This window comes from Accipiter gentilis, chromosome 28, assembly GCF_929443795.1.
Source record: "Accipiter gentilis chromosome 28, bAccGen1.1, whole genome shotgun sequence".
Lineage (NCBI taxonomy): Eukaryota > Metazoa > Chordata > Aves > Accipitriformes > Accipitridae > Astur > Astur gentilis.
The window spans coordinates 17,001,335-17,013,477 of record NC_064907.1 but is presented as its reverse complement, the minus strand read 5'-3'; the positions used below and the strand labels follow the sequence as shown (position 1 = coordinate 17,013,477).

Genomic DNA, 12,143 nt, shown 5'->3' with positions numbered 1-12,143 from the left:
AGTCTGTCGAAAATTGTTAGAAGAATAATTACCAGTTTTCTGCATTCACAGAAATTAGAACAGGGTGTTTGTACATAATGAGACAACTGTATATTTATGAAATTATACTTCCCTTAAAAGCATGCTGCATCAACTTCATGCTAGTGTAAATATTAAGTGGCGAACATGGAAAGTACAGATTTTTAGGAATAAAGTATTGGAGTTGGGCTTACCCAAGTTTTGTTTGACACTGTTAATCCTTTATGGTGCAGTCCTATAAAAGACACAAAGTTCCTTGATTTTTCACTTTGTTCCTGTGTGAAAACTTACCTTACTTGCCATTCTAACGGATGACTTTGCCCTTTATGCAATTCCTAGTGTGTTGGGAAACTTGGCTCTCAAAATATAAGAGAACCAAGTCCCTTGTATTTTGTGTTTTGCTGTAGTTCTGCTGACCCTTGTGGAATTAAGGACCATGTGCATTATGAAAGGTGGAGCAGTGTTTATACAACTACGGTACATGTAAAAAAAAATTCCAACACATGCAGGGAATTTTGAAAATAGTTATGAAATAAGCTATTCCCTTTGCAGTTGAAAATCAAAAACTAAAGTCTCCCTCCTTATTCCTTCTTTCATATAAACCCAGTCATTAGGAGTTAAAACAAACTGAATGCCTGTAAATTTGTTTATAATAGAAATCCATTGTTATAGTGTCAGAAAGCTCTAGCAGTCATTATATTTTCAGAAGGTCACAAAGATTCCAGTAGCTCTTCTAAAAATAACTTCACTACTGACAAGCACTAAACCTCTTCGATGCACACAGATTTTTTATAATTTATGTGGATAAAAAAAGGTAATTTTGAAAGACTGCTTGCTAGCTGATTTTTAAAGACTTCTGCAAGCTCTCCCTCCTCACTAGTAGTATATTTACTGTAACAGTATAAGAATAAACATTGTGTAAGTACAGGCAGGGGTCATTTTTTTACTATTATGTTTTAAATTCACAGAATTATATAAAAATCTAGGTTGGAACAGACCTCTGGAGGGCTGTAGTGCAAATTCCTGCTCAAAGTCAGCCCTTCCAAGATTGCTCAGGATCTTGTCCAGTAATTCTGAAAATGTCCAAGAGAGGCAAAATGAAACTGAAGCATTTTGTCTAAAGCGTACCCTTGGTGTGTTTCTTTCAGTGCTCTTTAAAGTCCTAAGAGTACTTTCTCACCAAAACTGCTGTCAATTTAATCTGTAGCTGAGTAGACTATTCACCAAGCATGCGTTATGTTGTCTATCTTCCTTTTAGTCTGTTAAGTAAATATCTCGCTGAGCTTTGTACGTCAAGTGTCATACCGTCATGTGACCCATGAGAGAAATACTCCACCCTGATATGCTGTACATAAACATAAAGATGTATTTTCACGTTCCATAAAGATAGATTTTCGTTAGATTTGGTATTTGATCCTAATACTGAAAAAATTCTTTCCTCCTCTGCCATTGCAGGAAGTGGTTTCAGATGAAAAACTCCAAGGAGGACAACTACTGGAGGAACCCAAGCTTTTACATTTCAAAGGGAATACCTTCAGTCTTCAGATATCTGTCCTTGATATCCCTCCTTTCCTTTGGAGAATTAAACCATTTACTGCATGTCAGGTACTTGTCAATTTTATCTGTTTACGTTTGAATTCAGAGGAAGTGAGAATTTTCACTGGTATAGGCATAACCCAGAAAAGACAATGGTCCCTTTTATTTTTGAAAGGTGTGTTTCTAATCTCTGAGTATGCAACAAAAATGCATTGCCTTATGATTTTGCTAGTCTAGCCTCAATGTTTCTTTGTAGTTAAGAATTCAGGGAGGATTATTTCTGCCTGATAATTTCTGCAAAGTTATTTCTTTGGGGCATTACCTCCTTTGCTGATTTTGAGTCCCTGGTGCATGCAAAGTTCTGAGAGTGACTCAGAGGCCTCAAAATACTTTGTGTGCAGTTCAGCACTTTTCTTAATGCTACATACAACTTCTATGAATAAATATATTGCTTATGGTATATTGAACTCAGGTATTTTTGTCCTCTGTTGGCAAGTAATAGTCCAGAGTTCCCAGTCAAAACTGAACTGCAGGGTGCTGTTAAAACAAGACACGATAGCCAATGCAAATTTCTCAGTATTTATCTTCACGCACAGCAAGGACATCACTTTGCTGAATCTAATGCGAGTGGCACAGTCCAAAGTAGCTATTAAATTTACTGCTGCAAGATAAAAACAAAAAATAAAAAGTCAGATGAGGGAGCCATAACCCACAGAAGAATGCTTAAGTGCTGTGCTTGCTTTAAGGCAGGCATAGAACGGCAGACCTGCTGAAGATTTTGATCGTAGTAGGCACATTGCCATTCTCTCAGCAGCCACTCAGGGTTAAAAAGAAGCATGTGCAAAACACCCTCTGCTGACAGAATGATACTGAAGCCAAATAAATATTTACATTTTATAATTGAGTATAGTTTGGATGACTTGGACAGGTAATAATTGTTCCTAAGAGAAACTGCAGAACAACTTATACTGGCTTTGTATTTCCCTCTCAGTGAAATGTGTTGTGAAATTTCCCAACTCTCTTGACAGCTCTGATTTGGTTCCAGCCTTTATATATATATATATATATATATAAAAAAAAAAAAATCTACTTCTTCATGTGGAGTTTCTTCCAGTGTTTACTTGTTTTCTCTCCTGCATACCACACTTTAAAAACAAGCTGGCTGCTCTGGTTGTCAAGAACAACTGGAAGGAGCCTATTGCATAATTGTCATTTGGTCCACCAAATGAAACCATTATCAGATAGTGCAATGAGGCAAGACTTATGTTAATGATTTTTCAGACAAGTAAAGATCCTGCTTCAAGGCTTGAACAGATGAATAAATCATCATGTAAAACTGTGGCATAAAAGCAGTTAATGGCAGGTGGTAGTCAGAATTTCTCCAGACTCTGCTAAGTGCATTTGTTTGTCCTGGCCATCCTGCAGGAGCAGATGCTGAGTGCTTGGCATCCTTCCCACCATGTTCACAAGTAACTAGGGAGAACCCTTAAAAACTGGTTGGGTGTTAAGAGCAGGAAGAGGCTGTGACAAGCATGTTAAGAAGCCAGACAGGCACCTTTGGGGGTTAAAAGCAGCTGTCCTCCTAGCATCTTGTGTCTCTTAGAGGATCCAGTGTCTGTCTGTAGCTATGAGATGATTTACATTCCCTCTGTCTGCTAGGAACTTAATTACAAAGGGAGAATAAAACTGAAAGCATTTCTGGAATACTTTAAACACTCATCGTTCCACCATGCTTTGCCCCCCTGTATTGTGTTTCATATAATTCTTTTCAGCTGAGTGATTCTTCCACTCTGAATGAAAGCAGAGATGATTACTCTGGAAAAATCTAATTACAGTTGCTCCACTTCTAGTATTTTGCTAATGTTTTCTTTATCGCTATTGGTACCTTGCTACTGCTACCACCTCAGGATCTAAACGCAGAGCTTATCATTATCACTTAGTGCATCGTTACAGATAGGCTGAGACACTCTTAAGAAGCAGTAAACTGCATTATCAACTATGAGTACAACAATATTCTCCCTAGTTTAGCCTTGACTGTACTTTGAAGTATTGTGTGAGGCTGATGTTTGAAGCTGTATATTCTGAGATTACCAGTGCATAGCTAATATCTTCAGGGGCACAGAAAAGATTGCAACCTAAGTCCAGTAAAAATGGCTTATAGGAAGACAAGAATGAAGAAATGCATGTTTTCTGAGCTGTAAGCTCTTAGGTGAGCTTCCATATTTAAATTGATCGTTTAAGTTAAATTCATGGTTTACTTGATTTAAACAGCTAATTATGACAAGTGACTAGTTGACAGGTCACTCAGTTATAACTATGAGTATTAAATACTGAAGGAATTATAGCTGCCTACAGGCAGCAAATTTTATGTCCTTGTCTGTCATTTATTAACCCTTTATAAAGCTCTGAAAAATGCAAGCAGAATGCATGCCCAGATTAAATTTTGCATATAGTAACTACTGTATTTTCTTTGAAGGATCAGCTTCACAAGCCTTTCAAATAAATGCTAAAATTTAAAAGTAGTGTGTGAAAAAGGGACAGAGTAATCTGAAAATCCATAATCCTCCTCTAGAAAAACTAATGTAAAAATCTTTAAACTAGTTTTCTTGTGTTAGAATAATTGTTCACTGAAGCTGTTTAATGCTGTCCCATAATCATATGGATGAATGCTAAGATATAATAGAAAGAAATATTAATATCAGTCTTTTTTCCCTTTTACATTCTTCTCCAGGTTGCCAATTCTACCGTATTTTCCAATATCTTGAAATTAATAGAAATTAATGTTTGGTTTAATTGTTTTTACTATTTACAGGCCTTCAGGGCCACAGTGTGGAACACCATAGTGGGTTTGTAGCTGATGTTAGTTTAGAATTTAAAAAAAAAAAAAAAAGTATTCCAAAAGCATTAAGAGAGGAGACCAGCAAGAGACCTTTGGTATTTACAAAGTAATCATAAAACAGAAGTTAGTTGCCCCCTATGTACTTCTCCTGTCTATTTCCGTACGTTTTTAGGAACTCAAAGCAACCAGAGATGCCAGAAATCTCTGATGATTAATTGCTGCAGTTGTCTATGTAGCATTTGATGAGGGCATTCATCCCATAAACTGTCCCTGGCTGAAGTAGAGGAGTCACTGAAAGTAGTCACAGAATATAACAGGATGAAACTAAGAAGTAAAACTGAGACTGACCAATGATGTGCAGTGGGCTGCACGTGACTACCCAGGCAGGTGGGTGTTTTTAAATTCGGATGGAACATAAATATAGAAAATACGCTGTCATGCTCTATACTGCATTAACTTACAGAGGCAGAACAGTTCTTGATTTGAAGTTCCTTTTTTTGGATTCTGTAGTACAAAGTGATGGCAAGGAGACACAGATTGGAGTAAGAGTGCACCTTTCTCAAGTTTTATTTTAGATGGGAGTCTCTCATCATGTGTGTCACTGAATGAAATCTAAGCTTTCAGTAAATGTAACATCTCAGTATTTATCAATTGAATCATCACTTATTAGTTTTGTCCTATTTTGAGTTTGCAGGGATGCTAGTAGAAACGCAATTGCAGAGAAAAATCATGGACTTTTTTCCTATTTTGCGATTGTCACAATTTCTCTCTTTCATGCCTGCTTCCCTGTTCTTGTGGGAAACATTTCTCTCACAGGAAGTCCCATTCTCTCGTGTGTGGTGCAGCAGCCAGAAGCCGCTGCACTGTGCCTTTTCACTGGAGCGCTACACACCTGCAACTACACAGCTGTCCTGCAAGATCTGCGTCCGACAAGTCAAGGGTCATGAGCAAATCCTACAGATCCAGACATCCATTCTAGAGGTAAAGTGTTCTCTCTGTTTTGTTTTGTTAAGTTGCTGTGTAGTATGTGACATGATTCTTCCCCATTTTTGTCCTTTCTATCTGTTTAGTTTCTTATGCCCTGTTCAAAACTGTAACAAGTATATAAAGCCTTACCAATTCCATTTCCAGCAGAAATCAAAGCACAGAGATTCTAAAACACTAAAAATAATTTATAATTGAGTTGGTGTTAATAGTTTTCTTGCAAAAAGGTTTTGATAGTTTGCAGAGCACTGAGAGTTGAAAATGGATGGATTGCCTGTATGCTGTTAGGGCACTGACTACTCACTTACTAGAGCATTTTTGTATACACAGAATGTCTTGCAAGGATGGTAGTTTTGCTCACAGGTGAAAGATATCAAACATCTAGTCAAGCGAGCTGGTGATGTGTCCTATAGCAATGAAAACTTCAGCTGCTTTTTTTTAGATTATTGAACATCTTTGTTGATCAATCCAGATTAATACTTCTGGATTAAAGATAGATGATCATTGCTAAATGCACTATGCAGAGAATCCAGCAACAAAATAAGAAAACCACAAACATCATTCTGTATAAAAACATCCTCAGAATACGGCCAAGCATTTTATTGGTTCTTTATTGTTATTTCATAAAAAAACTTCTGTCATTCTATATATCTCTCAATAGAGTGTTGCTGCTGCAGGTTTTTTTTTCCTCCCTCTTTTTTTTTTTTTTTAAGGGACCTATCTGTCCACAAGTCCCCAGAGCATGTTACAATTTTGTCTTCAAATGGATTTGCTAGCATGGAAGGTTTTCTCATGCCTATCTCAAAAAGTGATTGAAGAGTGAGGATAATTTGACTGTTAAAAAATATATATAAATAACAACTGAATACTTGCATACTGCAATTCCTTGAACTAACCAAGTAGCAGTAGCTTATCGCACATGTGCAGGGTATGAAACTCTACTATTGTTCTGCATATTTAATTTAAACAGTCAGACCATGAGATATATCTACAGCACCGCTATTACTTTGCATGGATGACTTTTGGGATGTGTCATAAATGTTATATGAAGAGACTATAGCATCATTGTTATTTAATATTTATGCCGCATTGCACTGAAACAAATAACGCATGGAAATGTGACTCTATTATACAAGAGTGGTATAATTTCATAGGAAAAGAATGGGCCAGATCTACAAAAGGACCTGGATTCCAAAGACATTTTTAATATGGAAGAACTTACAGAATTTAGGTGTTTTTTAAAAAAATCACAAATGTGAGATTTATGTGTCCATATTTTAGGCTTAAGCAATTAAAGATTTAGAAACCCATATGCTTTTGTGGCATTCCATCTACCAATCACTGCTCTATTGGACTTCATCTATAACACAAAAATAAATAAAAAAAAAAAAAGAGGAAACTTGTAAAAGGAAAATGACGCAGTTTAAAATATTTTTATATATAACTGCTTGTGATGTTCTAGAAGTTCCTTCACAAATCGGAAAAATACCTCTTAGCTATTCATTTTTCTGTTGTCAGTTCTACAAACTGTAGCTGCAATCTCAGCAGGCTCAGGTTTGGTTGTTTCTTTCTCCAAAAGCAGACTTGATACACCAATAGGTATACATGGACAGGCTCACTGCAGGTAGATAGATCCCTGCATAACAAGGCAGCAAAAAGAGTACAGAACTGTCTGCACTCACAGCTGTTCTCATTCTGAAAATTCTGTGCAGAAATCCCGTCTCACTTCCCCTTTTCTCAACAGGAGTGTACCATAGGACTCTTGGTGTTACTCTGTTACTGTGCTAAAGAGAGCCACCTACAGACCAACCGTAGACAGAAAGCCTGATGCCCTAACCAACTGCTTTGCTTTTATATTCTGTGTAGAATGAAAGAGAAACCATCACTTTCTTTGCACATGAAGACAGCAACTTCCCTGCACAGATGGGTCCAAAAGCATTCAAAATCCCCTACTCCATCAGACAACGAATCTGTGCAACATTTGACACACCCAATGCCAAAGGCAAAGACTGGCAGATGTTAGCACAAAAAAACAGCATTAACAGGTAATGGAAGGCAATTTTGAAAGGTGAACATTTACATATGCAATGGCAATAATTTAACGCTGTTATGGTTTTCTTTGTCTGCTGGTATTAAAGATGTGTGCATAGTAATTTACATACTTAACTATCAAGGATAAGCTGTAGTTCATGCATTCTTTTATATACAACTAGTTGCTGAAAACAGGAACTGCCTTCTCCTCTGAATAAATCAGTGTGCCCTGTCCTGTCTGATGTATGTTTGCTTCTAACGTCAGTTTCTTTGTTCTGGGCTGGACCTTTTCTTTGTACTCCCACAAGAGTGGAGTCTTGGTAAAGTACGAGACTAGAAGGACTTCAGAGGTTGCGTGTTCTCTCAAAAAAATCATATGGCCTGTTGCCTTGGCTTCTGTCCACATATTTTCTATTCCAAAATTAATTAAACATTTTGCAGATTTTATTTTTTCTAAGGAAAAGACATATTTAAAAAAGAAAGTCATGCTTCTACTGTTAGGAGTAATAAAATTATGATTATTAAAACTGAAAGAAGCTGTAAAAACTGATTTATTACTTCTTTTGCTTTTTCCACTTGGCTAAATTAAATTGGTGGAGGCAGTTCACTCACAGAAATATTTTCCAATTGTCACGAATGCCGTAAATATGTTCCCAAGAAGGTAGAGGGATACTTAAATCAAGCAAAATAACTTTTCATTGACTTGTTGCTTTGCATGGTAATCTCAATAAACCACATCTGAACCAAAGAAAAAAAGTAACTTACAGTCTTGCAGCTTTACTTAGCAGTGTTTACTACCTATTGTCAGGCACTTTACTCTCCCCTGGTTTCCGTTCCTTGTGCGTAGAGGAAGCTGGAGATTTCTCTTTCTCAGGAAACTGAGACAGTGTACTAAGGAGATTACATTGACTTGTGTAAGACCAAATTTGTGATAACCCTTAAACTTTTGATTCTGTGTTGGAGACACCTGGTAGGGTCTTTGCAATATCTATTATTTTTATAAAATCAAATTCATAGATAGAAAAAGGAAGTTCTTGAGCAGTTTAAACAACCCAAAATGTAGTTATAAAACCAGATGGTAGAGCACAAATACTTGACTTCATAGATTTCCACATATCTGCTGTTGTACAGCATAATCCATTAGGGTCATCATAATATTTCCCCCATCTATTTCAAAATACAGGCCACTGCCATACTAGTAGTTATGTCTAGGTATTACTAGTAGCAGTCAAGGTTTTACCTGACAGGAGTAACAGCCTGGCTTTAGTTCCTCAGTTTAGACAGTAATCTGTTCTTGCAATGCACTAAAACTATTCATATTGTTGCTACAAAGAACTTCTTCAAAGCTGGAATTGTACTACACACACACAAACTGGTCACTGTATGTTAACTTTTGATCACCAATAGAGATGAATGTCCTGAGGAAAGGTAATTAGCAAAGCTTGAGGGGAAAAAAAATGGTATCTGCCTGTTTTTCACTGATGAGTAACAGTCCAAAAATGGTCAGTAGCAAATATTTAATTATTTTGGAGTCGGTTTAAAAACCTAAACAATAGCATTCAAGTCCAAATTTCCTTTTCTGTGCTACAGGTTATTCCGTTTCTTCTCGTATTTATATATATGTACCTATATGCAATACAAATGTATAAATAACATTTGTGCTTGTGAATGTGAAGTTAAAATATTTATTCAGATTATTATGTCCAAAGCCCATAAATAGAAGGAGTTATAGGGTAACTTGCTTAAGATACTCACTTTGTTTTACCAAATTATTTGCAAATCTCATCCCTGCAAAGTCCTAAACACTACATATAAATAAGATATAAATTTACAAAGTAAAAGATGTCATATCTTCACATAATCACAAGCATCAATTTAAGTTATATAATTCCTCTCCCTGACGCATACTTGCTAAGTTTACTAATGATGCTTTCCAGAACCGACTTGTTTTCTAAACTATACAGGATGGTGCTGCTGGCCAGCATTTATGTGCTTCAGAATATTCAAGTCCCTTGTTCATTCTCCTTCTGCTAAACTGAGCAAGTGACATTTGAAGAATAAATGCACCATTGTGTCCCCTCTTCAGGGTTTCCTCCACTCATCTCATCTAGGTCTTGCTGAAGGTTTTTTGTTTTTTAAACGCATCTATAGCACTAGGCACAACAGAGGGCACTTTTACGTCCATGGTAGCTACAGTATATGCTGTTCTTCATCCTTTTTGTTTTACCTTTTTCTTCCCTCCTTTTAGGAATCTCTCCTATTTTGCTACACAAAGCAGTCCATCTGCTGTCATTCTGGACCTCTGGGAAGCCCGACATCAACATGATGGCGATCTTGACTCCCTAGCCTGTGCCCTGGAAGAAATAGGAAGGACACACTCCAAAATCTCAGACGTAACAGAAACTGAGATTGAGGAGCCTGACTTCAACTACAGCAGACAAAATGGACTTTAGTCACTTTTTTCCACTCAAGAACTGACGGCCAGCTTTGACTATTACACTAGAGATTCTCTTTGGCAGGGAGGAAATAAGGGTTTCTGCACAGTGTGTATGGAAACAGACACTCATTTCCACAATGCAGTTTTCAGTTGGAGGAGCAGAAGAAGCCCTACTAAAAAATCATCTCAGTAATAAGGAAAACACAAGCTTCTTCCTGTCCTCTCTCATTTAAAATTCATCTTTTAATGGCAGAAACCAAACTACATGTCTATCATTCCTGGGGCAGGAAAGAGTGAGATACAGAACCATAAAAGGTAAATATTATGACATAATGTATTTAGGAAACAGTAATGCTAATATAATGCCTAGTGAAAATCAGCAAATTTGATATTGAGTATTTAGAGCCACCAGAGGTTAATCCTAGTTTAAAGGTTTGTCTTCTTGGGGCCTTGACTCCCTTTTGTCCTGCATCTCTAACTTACCACACTTACTTAAAGAGTGGGTTTAAAATGTCATTTGATATCATGTTGTCACTTTGTATCTGCTACAGAAAAAAAGAAAATCTGGCCTTATCCTGTTCAGATGTTTGAGGAATTAGAAGATCTCATAACTATTTAATTGGTAGCATGTGCATTCCAAACCATTTCTTTTAAAAATTCAATCACTTAATGAATGTACATTTGCTGCAGAGCTTTCCTGCCTATTCTGTTAACAGAATAACAGAACAAAACCCTTCTCTGTGAAATTAGAGTGTGCATGTGTGAGAGAGAAATTTTCTAAAGTTCTTGGTCTGCAAACTTAGTCAAAAAAATGTTTCTTTGGGAGTGGATTTAGCCACCAAATAAAATGCAGAAAATTGCCAGCCCTATTTTAGCAAGTTTACACATTTTTTTTATTGCTTCATGTTCTGGGGCTAAACTAAAAAGTAAAGGTGAAATCAAATCAGCAAAGCTTGATTTTGGTTTAGTTTCAGACCGAAACCAGAAACCCTACATGATACTGCCAAAAATTGGCTTGATTTCATTGTACAATATGGAAATTTCACAGGATATAAAGCTGGCTGTGTTACGTTTGGTTTAGTTACAAACATATTGCATTTACCACCAAAACCAGAATCTAACTAGATAATTCTCCTCATTTTTTATCCATTTTGTACAAAAATAATTTATTACTTCAACTGAACCAAAAAGAGAGCTGTCACTGTGAGCGTGTCCTAGTGGAACTGGTACTGAGCCAAATTTAACCATTATTTTTACTCATATATTTTTTAAAATTAGCCAAGGTGCTCATTAGCTCTGGCCCTAGGCTATCAGTTTTGGTGATAGGAATACAATCAGTATAAAGCAGGAACATAAACAAGACTTTAGGAGCTTTATGGAAATGCAAGAAATTGAAAACAAGCATTCTGGGTTTTTTTTACCCCCGTATTTGGCTGAGAGCAGCATGATAGGCCACAGGGTAGGTACTTAGTGTGCAAATCTATAATAATCTGAAACTATTTCTTTACCCAGGATTCCAGTTCTGAAAAGTATGATGAACAACTCTTGATGTAAGACTTTGCTTGTTCTCACCCATCTGAAATTGCAAATTTTATTGCTTTCCCAGCTCAGCAGGGTGGAATAGTCTTAGACTTCTAAATACTTTGACTTCCCCAAACATTTTCTGCACTTTAGTATTTCATGCAGCCTGCCATGAGAGTTCCTGTTTGCAATGGAAAATCATAATGGCTGCAAGCATATTTAAGACTGAGACAAAAATACCAGCTGATTTGGCAGCAAGCTGCACTGTTTTCAGCAGCACATGGTTCTATCTGTATTTGAATTATATTTCTAGCGACTTCCAGTCCTCCTCCTCGGAAACCTGTTCTTCATTGGACAAAATATCATGAATTAAAGAAAAAAAAACAGGGAATGGCATCCACAGAAAAGCAGTGGAGTTTTAGTGAGCTGTCGTTGTCTGGGAAACCAGCTACAGTCACTCTCCAGCAGTTAATTTGTTCTCAGCTTCTCCTCAGATGCAGTTTTATTTTTCAGACTAGCCTAGGTGAGCTACCACAACAGAGACCTAAGTACTACCCTGCAGGTGCTGTAACATATTCATGTCACTCCGAAGAGCTGTATGTGTTTTCTCTTCTTGTATTCCAAATACATGTGAGCTACACACAGCATATGAGGTCAAAAGAGCTGCTGTATGGACCACAGACCTTAAAGCTTTTTCTCAGGAAATGCACAGTGTTTACTTTCAAGACTTGGGTAGCTTTGAAAAAAACCTCTATGTACAGCAACACCCAACTCTGC

At 36.9% G+C, this 12,143-nt stretch overlaps 1 protein-coding gene across 2 annotated transcripts in view; it reads left to right on the top strand.

The window, feature by feature from the left end:
• The window catches only part of UNC5D (unc-5 netrin receptor D), a 167,782-nt gene extending 157,385 nt beyond the window's left edge, over nucleotides 1–10,397 (top strand). For both annotated transcript variants that reach the window (XM_049831254.1, XM_049831253.1), the window contains exons 13-16: nucleotides 1,474–1,623; nucleotides 5,210–5,374; nucleotides 7,244–7,422; nucleotides 9,657–10,397. In XM_049831254.1, the coding sequence (XP_049687211.1) occupies nucleotides 1,474–1,623; nucleotides 5,210–5,374; nucleotides 7,244–7,422; nucleotides 9,657–9,861 (699 nt within the window). In that variant the 3' untranslated portion in view covers nucleotides 9,862–10,397. The remainder of the gene's footprint in view (nucleotides 1–1,473; nucleotides 1,624–5,209; nucleotides 5,375–7,243; nucleotides 7,423–9,656) is intronic.
• Nucleotides 10,398–12,143: the final 1,746 nt, after the last annotated feature.